This window comes from Sminthopsis crassicaudata, chromosome 3 (genome assembly GCF_048593235.1).
Source record: "Sminthopsis crassicaudata isolate SCR6 chromosome 3, ASM4859323v1, whole genome shotgun sequence".
NCBI classification, from domain to species: Eukaryota; Metazoa; Chordata; class Mammalia; order Dasyuromorphia; family Dasyuridae; genus Sminthopsis; species Sminthopsis crassicaudata.
The window spans coordinates 339,688,004-339,702,950 of NC_133619.1; the positions used below are offsets into that span (position 1 = coordinate 339,688,004).

Here is a 14,947-nt window from a genome sequence, read left to right on the forward strand (position 1 = left end):
CTTCTTCTCAAAAGCATCTTATTTCTATTTTGTAGGAAACTACATATGTATATGTTGTCTCCATTGGCTAGACTTCCTGAGAACTAAGTTTCCTGAAACCAAGAAGAGTTTGGCACATAGTAAATACTTCAAAAATGTTTGTTGATTGATTGTTTGGATATTGGGAGTGAAAGTAACATTGTAAAGTAATGTTGTATACAAATGGAAGGGAAAGGAAATACAGTATAAAAAAAAAAAAAGTACTGAACTTAAGAGTCAGAAATTCAAACCATGGACTCAGTTTCTCCATATGTTCAATGGGGATAGTGTCACGTGCCTTAATCTTGGTTAACTTAACTAATTTTTGTGAAATTCAGTTTTCTTATTTCCTCAAAATGCTGCATTAATGAGCTATTACTATTAATAATAATTATTATATTATTATTATTATCCTCAAATGGAGAGTTAGCCAATTACAATACTGGCAATACCTGCAAGATATTCAGAATAGCTGAACTCATATATTATCCTGGAAACCCCAGGGAAATGAAACGTACTTGCTTACTTTCCCCTCACCCCTTCCCTCTTTAACAGCTTTTTATATCTATAGTCGACATCTTTCAGGTTTTCTCTGACAAGGGCTATTGCCTTGACCTAAATGGATGGAAAGTGGATTTACACATTTAACAGGTTTCTGCTCAATATAGCTCTGAAAATGAGGGATTTTTCCCCCTTCTATTTGGAAGAAGGATGACATTTCTAAAATGAGGTTGAAAACAGTTACTAGCTTCACTCTTTCTCCGTTCCATTTCATAATATCTGCATATTTTAAAACCCTATAATGATTTATGCCTCATTAAATCTCCCCTCTGTACAGATTATATAAGGCTCAGAGGCATAGCACCCCTACCCAAATATGTTGTGCATAAATACATTTAAAATATCTGTGGCATTAACCAAGTTGATCTGATTTCAAATCATAGAAAATGCATAGAATAAAGCTAACTATATTTAATACAGAGAATCATAAAATGCTAACACTGGAAGGGGCCTTAGAGAACCTCTAAGAGAGCTGAATTCCTTCACTTTACAGATGAGGAAACTGAGATTTATAGAGAAAATGGGAATTGCCCAATGGACTAATGGGATAGCATAAGTACCAGCTTAGCCCTTCTGCCTCAGTCTGATATTTTTTTTCCACAAGACCAACTTGTTTTATTAGCTTACCTATTTAAACCATGGTATATTTATATAGTCAATATTTAGTAATACATTTAAAACTATTTAATAATGCCTTTAGAATTAAATTTTTTTCATGCCATATAAGTATGGCATCAGAAATCAGACATTTTTATGTAGCTATAATTTCAATTTATTTTCTACAATGAGACTCTACCTAGATTAGGAATCATTAGTTCTCACTTGGTTTAGTCTTTCCTCCAAATCATTCTATATATTTAATTGTTGGGTTAGCCATCCTAATTTGCAGATACCATTGTGTCCCTTTGATGCTTAAAAACCTTTAATGGCTTACCATCACTTTAAAATGAAGTCCAACTTGTTTAGCCCTGGCATTCAAGGCCTTCTACATAGAAGTTCCAACTGACCTTTCCAATCTTATTTCTATAGTTAAACAGAACTGGAAGATAGGTGGAACAATGGGTAGGATACTAGGCCTGAAGTCAGAAGAACTACTTCTTCCTGAGTACAAATCTGTCCTCAGATAGTTACTAGCTGCATGACCCTGAGAAAGTTACTTAACCCTGTTTATCTCAGTTTCCTTATCTGTAAAATGAGGTGAAGAAGGAAATGGCAAAACACTTCCATATTTTTGCCAAGAAAATCCCAAATGGGATCCAGAAGAATCAGACATGACTGAAATGATTGAACAACAATTACAATCATTTTGTTTTTCCAACTCTGGGGCATTTCTATAGGTATTTTTCCCCCTATATCTTGACTGCCTGCCACCTATCCTACTATACGACTAGTTTTCTCTACCTTTTGAAATCCTACTTATCCTATAAGGCCCAGCTCAAATGTCAATGCTTCCATAAACTTTTCCTGATGCCCTAATGAAATACGGAGCTTCCTTTATCTGATTATGTTTCACCTATTTACTTCATTAATTTATTAACTTTTTGGACATGACTTATCAGCCTCACTAGACTATATGCTTCTGAGAGAAAGGAGTCATATCTTCTTTATGCTTGTATTTCCCTCCAGAACTTAGACCATATAGTTTGTCATAGACAGTAGAGACTTACTAAATGCTTAGCAAATTAAACATAATGAATGAATGCTGAATAATTTGACCAATATTTACCATGGGCATCTTTTCCTCCTGGTTGTTGTGGTCTTGTGTTTCCATTCCGATCACCCTGAAAACCTAAAAAATTCCAAATATTGGTGAGTCAAATATAGACTGTTCTCAACTATTCTGTTAACATATATCCTTGCTTCAAGTTTCTCTACAAGCTTTGCCCCATAGCCTTAGTCTTCTCATTAGTACAGAACAAGAAAAAAAAAATTGAAATTGGCACCAGTCAATTCCATGCTTGTTAACTCGTCTTGGGTGGAGGGAAAAGGAATGACTAGTAAAGAAGAGAGAAGCATTTATCCATTGGGTTATTAGAGAATATTTGTGATCAAAGGATTTGTTTTTAGCATTCCATATTATCAACTAGACTCCAGGAACCTTGATGACAGTGATAGTACCTCATTAATCTCTATATTCCAAATAGGGTTTAGCATTTTGTCTTGCTCTTTGTAGGTATCCAGTATATTTTTATTGCATTGAATAAGTGATCTAAAAATTGATTATAAGGAAAAACAAAGAGGACAGAGAAAAGGAATAAAGAATAGAAAAGGAAAGTCAGGAAAAAGAAAAGATGAAAATATTAAAATCAAATAGTACCTAATAATTTTTTCAAATACTATATATTTAAAGTTTTCGCACTAATGAAAATGAGCAGCTGTTCCTCACCTTACTGAAGGACTAAGGCAGAAGATGTTTAAGGAGCAACATAAGTGATTTAAGTTAGATGCAAAAACTTTTGGCAGGTTTCTCACAATTATTGGAAGGGATGTTAAAGGAGTTTATAGAATCTTTTCTGCTAAACTTTAAAAATAGGATAAACAAATTTAGCAGGAAAGAAGCTTATTGGTAGAAGAAAAATCTTTATAACAAGTTTCTCTGATAATGGTCTTATACTTAAAACACATAAGAAACAGATTCAAATATATAAGAATGACAACCATGCTCCTATAGATAAAAGATTAAAGGATATGAACAGGCATTTCTCAAAGAAAGTAATCCAAGCTTCAAAATACTCCAAACTAATAGTTTGGGAAAAGCAAATTAAAACATTTCTGAGGTTCCAACTCCTATGTACCAGATTAGTAAAGATGACTAAAAAGGAAAATGACAATTATTAGAGATACTGTGGGAAGACAAACACTGATATACTATTGGTAGAGCTGTCAATTGATTCATCTATTCTGGAAATCAATTTAGAACTATACTCTACTCCATCCCTTCCTTTGATGTCACTACTAGGCCTATGTCCCAGAAGATTTAGAAAAAAAGCAAAGGACCCGTATGTGCAAACATATTTGTAAAAGAATTTTATTGTTAAAGCAAAGAACTAGAAACAAAGAAACAAAAGTAATTCATCCACTGGTAAGTTCTGCTGTGAAAAAATATGAAATGTATAATGGTTATCATATTGCTTCTCAATGGATAGGAGAGGGGCAGATGGACAGAAGAAAATCTGGAACTGAGAAATTTAAAAATGAATGCTAAAAATTTTTAAAAGTTCTATTAAAATATAGGAAAGAGATAGTTTCAGAAAAATATGGACTTATATGAAATGAGTGAAGTGAGCAGAACCAGAGGGAATAGTTTCAACAGTAACAGCAACATGCTAAAAAACTTAGATGAAAGTAATAACCAATCTTGGTTTAAAGGACGAAGGGTGAAATAATATTATATACCTCCTACTTCCTGACATAGAGAGAATGGACCTTAGATGTCAAATGAGATATGTATTTTTGGACATGGTATATAAGTTGGTTTGGTTTGCTTCGCTCTGCTTATTTGTTATAAGAATTGTGAGTTTTCCCCTTTTTATTGGAGGGTAGGGAATGAAGAAAAACAGTCTTCATTTTTAGGTGGGACGCTGACTGAAGGCAAGGAATGGACTACATGACTTTGTTGATTTTTTTTTTTTTTACTTCTGGAAAGAAGATAATGAAAGATTCAAACATTAAAGCTTGATTTCGAGCTTATCCTGCAATTGTTTTCACTCCTTTCTCAGAGCATCAGAGAAAGAGCTATGTCAATCCAGGAAGCACTGAGAAGTTCAGCTCTTTCCCAAATGGCAACTCCCCCTCAGACTGGAGTAACCCCTCTCTGAGAACCAAATACATCTGTATAGAAAGAAACCAGACAAATGATACTGCCAGATGAGACGCCCACTCACTAGTCTATGAAATAGATTTTGGGATATAATACATTCTTCCCACCTACATGTTATGAATTTCCCACAAATATATAGAAAATTAGAAGGATCCAGTATAGTATGGGGAACAATTCCAATCAATTAACTACTGAGAAGGAAAGCATTTTGGATACCAGGGCCTTTTCCAATGCAAGGATTTTGGGATGCAGCTTAGCTCAGGTGAAGATGCTCTATATATTCTTCTGACTGAGTATAGACTTCAAGGACCTGGAATGGGACCCGACTCTAGGTCTACTTTCCTCTCTCTTGAATCTCTTTATCATTCCTGAACACATTAGACAAATACAGTCAGTACCCCTGGAGGTTCAGCAACATATGCAAATGGATACTTACGTTTGTCAAAGGAGAATTTCTTAAGTAATTGTGGTGTTTTGTTCCCAGGGTGTATCTCCACAGTTAGATGAGTTCCTGGCAAAAAAGGAGATGTTGAGACTAAGTAATTAGAGTAAAGCTTCTTAAACTACAGGTCACAATCCCAACTTGGGAGTTACGTAACTGATTGTGGGGGAAGGTCACAAAAAATTTGGCAGCTTTAAAAGGGATCAAATATTCTACCAAGATTTAATTCTTTTTGTTTTTCCAGAGGCAATTGGGGTTAAGAGACTTGCCCAGGGTTACTCAAAAGGAAGTGTTAAATAAGTGTCTGAGGTCAGATTTGAACTCCAGTCCTACTGACTTCAGGGGTGATGCTCTATCCACTACACCAACTAGCTGCCCCTAAGATTTAATTCTTTATGTAAAAATAAACAAACATATCATCTCACTAGTGTACAAATTTGCTTTTGTTTTTAATAAATAGCAAAATTATATATCCCCAAAATTGTTTTAAATTAATCATTAAATCAATTATTAATTAACATCAATTTATTTATACATTATCACCAGTAAATGATTGATTTACATATTTATATGATATCTATATATCCAGAGTCATATAAAATTTTTTTTGGACAAAAAGGGGTTGTGAATGGAAAAGAGTTTAAGAAGTATTGAACTAGAGAATAGGATCTATCAAATATAAGATATCAATGAAGACGTATTTATTAAGTTCCAACTCTGTACCTAGTGTTATAAGGATACAAAGACAAGAAAATGAAATTGTTCCTGCCTTTAAGGAGCTTACATTCCATCAGAAAGGAATATAACATTTTAATATGTATTTGAGAAATAATTGATTCAACAAATATTTAATAATAACCTCATATGAACAAAGAACTTTACCATGCACTGAAAGCAGTGAAATGCTAGGTGGTAAGACAGCTGGAAATGAGAGATTAGTGATATTGGGTTCTACATGAATCCTTTGGGAAGCTAAGCATGGAAGAATAGAAAGAATACTGCAGTTGATATTAAGGATATGAGTTCAAATCCATGCTTTATTTATCACCCATCTTTGGGTTTGGCTTTGAGTAAGCCACTTTACAACTGTAGATCTTTACCTTCTTTCCTTTGAAATAAAGAGGGTGAATTAGATAGCCTCAGAAATCCATCTAGTTCCAAATATTAGATCCTAGAACATTTGTTCTAGTGATGCTGCTCACATCATTGTGTCCTCAATAGTATCAAATATCTATTTTTTTTTTGCGAGGATTAGATTTATGAAAAAAATAGATAAAACAATTTTGGGCTAAATTTGGCAAATCAGAGAAGTGCTCAACTGCCATTCTAAGAAATAATCACTTTGTGCAAAAAACAAGGTAATTAATGGTATTAGTGTGTACAGTATGCATGTGTGTGTATATTTACATGTGTACAAGTATGTCTTTCTCTCTGTCTCTGTCTCTGTCTCTCTCTCTGTTCTCCCCCCTCTCTATCTCTCTCTCTCCCTCTCTCCCTCTATTTTCCTCTCCCCTTATTTTCATGGCTTTATGTTTTCACTGCTATAGAGAAATCCTAGTTAAGAAACTTCCATTATCAGGGCAGCTAGTTAGTGCAGTGGATAGAGCACCAGCCCTGAAATCAGAAGGACCTGAGTTCAAATCTGGCCTCAGACACTTAATACTTCCTAGCTGTGTGACCCTGGGCAAGTCACTTAAGCAAAAAAGAAAGAAAGAAAGAAACTTCTATTATCAATACAAATGAGCAAATGCTCTGAGTCTACAGTCTTAAAAGACTTCCTACTAACACTAAGGGGGTTAAATGCCTAAGGTCACATATCTAATAGGTTTCTGAGGAAGAACTATACTCAGGTCTTCCTGACTTTGAGGCCACATTACTTTCCATTATGCTATTCTGACTCTTGCTGATTAGATGCTTTCTCTAACACGTCAGATTCCTATTATTTAAAGAAATCATTACTGCCTCTCTCTAAGGCCACACTTGGAATGATATTATTAGAACTTAGTTATATACTCAGGAATAATTTCCCTTTTGTGTCTTTCCTATGAATTCTTATCAAACCACAAAGATTACACTCACAGACTCTTAAGAGTTTAGAAGGGATCTCCTAAGCCAGATGGCATTTGAACATTGTCTTGCTTGCTCTCTCCTGCCTTTTCTACTTTGCATAGGTCAATAAGGGTCATATTGGTAGTCAACCCTTAACAAGTACCAAGGTAGCCCTGGTAAGTTTAATATGCTTGGTTCTGGTTCCAAGAAGATTTCTCTCAAACTAAACCTATGTGGAGGTCCAAGAGTCCCTAATCACTTCAATCTTGACTCTTCTCTCTATAGCACAGAAGTGATGATAAGGACGAATGATTCAACCTCTACACCGTACTGCAATACATCCAGGAGTCATGTACTCCGAGAGTGTTGCCATGACCACCTTATGATTCTGCAAAGTCTCTTCCTCAGTCTCTAGTCTTGTTACCCTTTAGACCTTAGGTTTCCAATTCCATCTCAGAATCTGAGTTCTCCAAAGAAATAATAACCTGAATTTTCCTAGCTTTACTAAAACTATAACATATTATGATATTAAAGTTTATTTTATGGATTTTATTCTTCAAAGATATCTTTAAAGTTTATTTCTTCCTAGGCAATGTTTCTATGTTTCAGATAAATAGCTACTAAGTAATGGTGGATGGTATGATATATAGTCAGTTAGTCAAATAAAGTGTTTACTATATACTAGGTACTGTATTAAGCACTGGGGTTGCCAAAAGAAGTTAAAAAAACGTCTTAAGATCCTTCTTTTCAAGGAGCTCATATTCTAATGGGAGAGACAATATGCAAACAGGTATGTACATACAAGATGTATACAGTATAAAAGAACCGAGTGAGGCTAAAGACTTTGCATAGTTCTATCTCACCTAAAATCAATTCCATGAGCAAGTCAAGACATCACCCTTCTGACAACATTGGTCCTGTTTGAAAAGGAAGGACAAACAAGAACAATGTGATATAAAAGACACTGGGTGGGTAGGTGGGGAGTGAGGAAATAGAGGGAGGCACCAAAAGGCTTCTTGCAAAAGACTGAGATTTGAGCTCAGTCTTGAAGGAGGCCAGGAAGTGAAAGTGAGGAGGAAGAGCATTATAATCATGGGGATAGCCAATGAAAATGCATGGATTTAGGGGATGAAGTATTGTGTGTTAGGAATAATAAAAAAGCCAGCATCTCTGGAATAGAGAGTTCATGGAGAAGAGTAAAGTGTATGAAACCAATAAAGGGACCAAGTTGTAAAGGGTTTTAAAAGCCAGGCAGATATAATATGGGATATGGTGATCACAGGATCTGAATAGAAAGATTTTCTCTCACTCTGCATATCTAAAAGAACTTAGCATGTTTCCCTATTCAATTATAGAATTCAATTAAAATAGAACTCCACTTTAAATCTGAACAGTATGATTACTACCCTAATGACCATATTTTTTAAAAATATGCTATTTGGAACATGATTTAAGGAACTCAGCAAGAAACAGAAATATCGAAGTACAATCACAGATACCTTTATCACTCTTAACAATTAATGTTCAAGGCTAAATGTTGTCACTGTCATACCCCAAGCCAGAGGAGATTTAACTCATTTGGGGGTTTGTCTTTGCTTGTCTGGTTTTTCTGCAGTTCCAACAGAGCCTCCACAGTTCATTCCTTTGGATATTATTCCTGCAGCCTTTCTCTTTTTATAGGTTTAATTGCCCTAGTGAAAGAAGCTTTTAAAATTAGATTCCCACAAATATTTATTAATCATCTATTCTTTGCAAAACACTTTTCTAAGTGCTGTGAGAAGTAAAAAATTGAAATAGGACATAGTATCTGATCTGATAGAAAACCAAGACATAAACATTGAAATTTAGAATATACAATAATCCAATTATAATTATATTAAATGAATGAAGAAGAAAGTATCATGAAAGAGTCAAGAGGTTGAAAATGCTACTAACAAGGGGAAACAAGGAAGACTTTATGAAGGAAATGCCATTTGATCTGAATTTTAAATGGAGGGTAGGAATTTAATAGGGGAAGAGGAAAAGAAAAAAGCATTAGGTATTGGGGGCAGAGTGAACAAAGATGGGGAGGTGAGATAGTTAAGGGCACATTTTGAGGGAAAAGGGCAGTCTACTTTTTGGATAAAGGAAAGAGCATATGAGGAAAAATAATGGAAGATAATGTTGAAGAAGTCAAATGGTGCAAGATGCTATAGAGACCTTAATTTCAGGCAAAAGAATTTGATCTTAGTAGGAAATTGGGAGCCATTGAAGATCTTTGAGTAGTGTGATCCATGACTAAGATTAGTCTGACAAATGGATGAAGGATGGACTAGGCAGGAGAGAATGGAGGTGAAAAGACTTTTGGGGAAGCTATTACAATAATTTAGACAGGCAGCAATTCAATGACAAGGATTTCTTTGGCAATGGATAGTGAGGTAAATACAGTTTCTACTTTTCACAAGACTGATTTCTTACTTGTAATATCTGTCAGCTAGGTGGCAAAGTGGTAGTGGTTAGAGCAGGGGACCTGGAGTAGCAAGTCCTGAAATCAAATCTGACCTCAGACACTAGCTAACTGTGTATTCACTTAACCTGTCACTTAACTTCTGTTTGCCTCAGTTTCCTCATCTATAAAATAAGGATACCAATAGCATCTATCTCTTAGGGTTGTTGTGTAATAATTGTAAAGTGCTTAGTATAATGCCTGGCACATAGTAAGTGCTACATAAATGTTAGCTATTGCTGTTATTATCAATGTCATATTTGAAGGAGTTGAGCAGGGGTACATGTCCATTGTGCAACAACCTGTCTTTTTCCTGAATTCCTGAATACCTCGTTGGTTCTTTGGTTCCTGCTTATTCACTCTTGTCCTGACTCTTGATTTCTTTCTTCTTTCCTATAATTCTGACTGTTGACTAGATATGCCTTGACCTCTGCTTTGATATTTGTACCTATATTATCCCATACCTCTTGCATATTGGTTTTTCTCCCAGCTTCCTACTAAATAGCAGATAGCTTGCTCTCTATATGAGAAAGTTACAAAAAGTGAAGATAACAAATGGGCCACCTACTGCACAAGAGAGAATTATACTTCCTTTATCCCATGGTTACCAAGTAAAGCTGCCAGAAGAATGGTGTACTACTGCCTTGGATCTTGTAGGAGCTCTTATAGATAAATGCTCTGTCTTTGAGAATACTAAAAAGACCATAAACATTAGAGGGAAAAGGAATCTTAGAGGCCATTTAGTTCAAATCTTTCATTCACAATTAAGAAAGTTATTGCAAAGAAAAGATGTGACCTACTCAAGATTAAAAAAAAAAAAAAGTAAGGAATAGAGTCATGATTTGAACCCAGTTAATAATTTGTCCATTTCCAAATGTTAATTCTGACAAATTTGACCATTGCTTCTTGAGAGGCAGTTTGAGCCAACTCCAGCACACCCTTGAACCCAGATCTCAACTGCTTCAAAATCCAGTCCTCTTCTCCCTTTTGCCTTTCAGTTATGTGGGTATCAATACATTAATAGCAGCATCTTTTGCAAGGAAGACAACTGGGTTTCCATAGTATGTCTATTGTCTGAATGATGGTTAGTTGGTATTAACATTATCTGGCTGTTTAATACTGATATCAGACATATTCACTGATTATATGTGTTCGGTAAGTAAGCAGTTCTCTGTTTAATCAGCTGATGATGTAATCAGACACTTGGCTAATGTTAACATTTTTCAACTACAGTTGGGAACAGATCTTTCTGTTTTGGTTTGACATAATAAGTGAGCACTGTTTGATGACTTAAGTACATTCTTATCCAACAAATGCAGTTGTCAGTGTGTGAACATATTGATTAAGCCTAGGTTCTGTTTATAAAACGAAGGGGTTCAAATTCAAACATACATATTAAAAACACATTATCATTCTCTGACTAGCATTAATGATTTTAATGAGAACAAAACACCTCATTTAAAACAAACAAGTAATTAGAAATTTTAGCAGGCCCTAATTAATCAAGCTGCAAATTGTGCTTCCTTGTTGCAGACATTATTCCCAAATTGAGTTTTAAGTAAAGGAAGGTGCATATATATAATGCCTTTATTATATTTACATGAACATTGCAAATGTACTCAAGACCCAAGATGTGGACACATTTGAAGAGTATGGGAATGATCTCTCAGAAACATTCTTCTGCCCTAAGCATATAACTTTGTGAGGGGTTACTGGAACTAGACAGTCTAAATAGTAACCATGAAGTTGAATTCCATTTTACCTCTGGTGGCACTGGGATGGGGAGCCATTACAGAAATTATTAGGACAGTTATCAAGAATATAAACTCAGTAGGAATGCTAGATCCAGATTATGCTCACAACTCACACATGCCTTTGCAGCAACAGTTCTGCTGTCTGAGCCAATGATTATATTTCTCCCCATTGTCTGAGCTAGTAAGAGGAGAGATTAGCTTTCTTTGCACCCTTGACCCTATTCCCTCCCTCCTTCTCCAAAACATTGAGTCTGGCAATCATTCAGGTTCACATATCTTCAATTGCTTCTTTACTATGAATTTGTAGGATTATTTAGAGCTAGAAAGAACCTTAGAGGTCTGATATTACAGATGTGAAAACTGAGTTTCAGATAAGTTAAAGATTTACTCATGATCAAAGATAGTAATAGTAAGAGTGCCACTTCTTTCATAAATAAAACTAAGTCCTCCAGGTCCCCCCAAACATTTTTTTCTTGGTCTTTTTTTACTTTATACAATTGTCATGATCTCTCTTTGTACATTTACTGTCCAACTTCTTGAACAAATTGTCTATAGTAAACTACATTCTTTGCAATTCACTCTTGCCTAAAACTCGGCTAATTTGTTTCCATCATCCCATGCCCCAATTCTACTGAAACTGATCTCTTAAAAAGTCAGTAACAAATTCCAAATTATTAAATTCAATTGATGTTTTCTTTAGTCCTTTTCTATCTTGATCACTTTATAGCATTAGACACTATCTTTCACCCTCTTCTACTATGTACTCTCTCCTTATGAGACCCTGCACATTCCGGGTTTTTCATCTGCTTCTTTAACACTGTTCCTCTATTTCCTTCACTCACTTTTCTGTTCATCTCCAGATGTCCCAAGCTGAGCCCTCTCCAAGGTTCTGATCTTGACCCTTTCTTTGTGATGTTTTTTCTTACCTAGTCTTAATAATTGAATGAATGTTGCCTCAGTCAAACTTAGATATGTTAAAGACCTTAGCTTAAAAAGGCCATGATCTCCCACTAAATCCAGTGCCATGTCCAGTTGTTCTGATCCACTTGCCACTGAACCCAGATGGCTCTGGAGGGGAAAGTGAGATGACCTTGCATAGGCTTCACTCACTTCAATCCAATTCACTTGCAAGACATGAGATCACCTTTCTAATATCATTGGTCCTTTTTGAGAAGGATAAACAATAGCTATTCATTCACTCCCATCTTAAGCCCCCAATCTTGAACTTAGTAAAATTTCCCCAAACTTATTCCTTATTCTAACTTAAGAATTTTCATCATTGTCACCAACATTTGGTCACCCAATTTTAAAACTAATTGTTATCTTTGAATTCATTACTAAGTCATATGCATTTAATTTAATTTAATTTAATTTCTTCTCTATTTCTACTGTCACCATTTTGATACATCCCTAATTCCTCTTGTCTACATCAAAGCAAAAGCCCCTTACTTGGTCTTCTCAACTTTATTTTCTTCTCTCTTCCAATCTATTTTTAATACCTTTGTCAGGTTGCTTTTCTGACACATATATCAAATCACTTCTCTTTCAAAATCTTTAGTGATTATTGCTTTCTAAGTGAAGCTCTTTTTTTTCTTTTTCTGTTGTGCACTCATAGTATTCTGTCACTTGGTGCCTCCTTTCAAGCCCTCTATTTACTTTTTGCTCCAGACAAATTACCTCTTGTTCCTCAAACATACCCTGTATTTTCCATCTTCCATACTTTTCCTCACACTGTTATATCCCTGTGCCCAATAACCTCTCTGCCTTGCCTTATTCCAACCTATTTATTAGAACCAAACTCAAGTGCTATCTCTTGCACAAAGCCTTACTGATCTTCTTTCTTCTCCTAGACTCACACAACAATTTGTTTTTCCATGTTCTTAATAAATGATACATAAAAAATCTAGATAGGAACCATCTTCTGCTTTTCTTAGGACCAGAATAGAATGGGCAAACCCTATTTCGTTTAGATTTCCTACAAGTTCTTCACAGAATCATTTCTTCATAGCATCTAAAACTAAGTGGAACCTTAACAAGTATCTAATCCAGTCTCCTTTCCTCTAAACTTGCCCTTCATTCTGACTTCATTATTCCTATCAGTGTTAACAACATCCAATTTTGAAAGCTAATTCCTTTGTCTTTATTATCAAGTTCTATGCATTTAATTTTGCCAAGATCTTTTGGAACTATTCCCTTATATTTAATAAATGAAGAAGCATATCCAGTATAGTGAATAGCTTGTTTAAGGTCACAGAGTCAGTTAGTGACAGGGCTTACATTAAAATTCAAACTTAAATCTCCTGTCTTGCAGGTCATAGCCCAATTTTTTTTTCAGTTCACAATTTATAAGACTCTACATTAAGTGCTGGAAATATAAAGAATAAAACAAAATAAACCCTGACCCCATGGAACTTATTCTACTGAGGGAAAACAGAATCCACAAGATAGGTAAATAAAAATGTATTCAAAATTAAAAAATAAAAACAACATAATGGAGAAAGGAGGAAGAGGAAGGGAGAAGCTAAACACTGAGAGAAATCAATAAAAATCTCATGTTGGAGATGGTCCTTGGGCTGAGCCTTGAAAGGAATCAGGGGCTCCAAGAAGTAGAAGTGTAGAGGGAGCATGGCAGGCATCAGAGGCAGCTTCAGGAAGGGTGAAGGGTAGGAGATGGTATGTTCAGGAATGGTGGCCAGTGTTTTATGGTGAGTAAAGGGAAGTTGTCAGTCTGGAAAACTAGGTGGAAGCATATTGTGAAGGACTTTAAATGTTAAGTATAAGAATTCTTACATTATCTTACTTATTAAATATCTTACTGTATTTCAAGACAAGTCTGTGAGGCAGGCAAGACACATGAGATCAAATGAGGATCTCATATACAGAAATTAAGAGTCAGAGTGGGAAGGAGCAAGCTGCCATTCATATATGGCAGAATAAGATTATAGTCGAGCCATTCTGACTCCCAGTCCAATCCTGGGCCAGGCCACCAGAAACATAGAAGGCAGAGCTTTTGAACTTTCTACATTCTTCCACACTTCCTCTAGCAGTGACAACTGTAGTAACATAGCTGGTACATATTCCTATGGTAGCCAGATATGCTACAAAGGTATGTTATACAAAACCCACCTATACATTGTATAATAAAAGGGTCCTATTTCCTCCTTTGATGGTGCCTTTCCCATTCGCCTCTGGTTTAATCTTATCCATCTTTTAAACTTAATCTAAATCCCTGAAATTAAACCAGAACCTATCATAGCCAATGGAAGAATTATAGGCCTACTTTCTAAATTTTACTTTATCACTCAATCACGCAAGTGTGAGGTACCTACTAGCAAACATTTGTGCTTGCCTTCATGGGAGATATAGAATAAACTTAAGATATACTCAAGATGCTCTCATGATGAGAGAAGGCACACATATGGCAACGTAACATAGGGGGAGAAATATTTAATTTCGAGTCAGAAGTCTGGCTGAGAATGGCAACTCTGACACCACTTGAGGCAGCTAACTAGTGTGGTAGGAAGAGCACTGGACCTAGCAGAAGGGATAGATTTGAGTTCATATTTAGCCTTAGACATTTACAAGCTTTGTCACTCTGGACAAGTCACATAACCTCTGACTATCTGTTTCCTCTTATGTAATATCAGGAGGTTAGAGTCAATAGCCTCTGCTGTCCCTTCTAGCTCCAGAGCCATATTCTTATGATTGTTGTTGACTTAACAATATCATTAGTGTAAGTAATGAAGTATAAGATACATATGAGAACAGAAAAATGGCTTAGAGATCGTTTAGGAAGAAAGGAAAAGATCATTTATTAG

At 35.4% G+C, this 14,947-nt stretch overlaps 1 protein-coding gene across 1 annotated transcript in view; it reads right to left on the bottom strand.

Moving 5' to 3' along the window:
* KY (kyphoscoliosis peptidase) overlaps positions 1-14,947 on the bottom strand; it is a 100,396-nt gene that overhangs the window by 63,376 nt on the left and 22,073 nt on the right. The window contains exons 4-5 of the mRNA XM_074302115.1: positions 4,836-4,910; positions 2,306-2,368 (exon numbers count right to left, since the gene is read on the bottom strand). Coding sequence (XP_074158216.1) covers positions 2,306-2,368; positions 4,836-4,910 — 138 coding nt within the window. The remainder of the gene's footprint in view (positions 1-2,305; positions 2,369-4,835; positions 4,911-14,947) is intronic.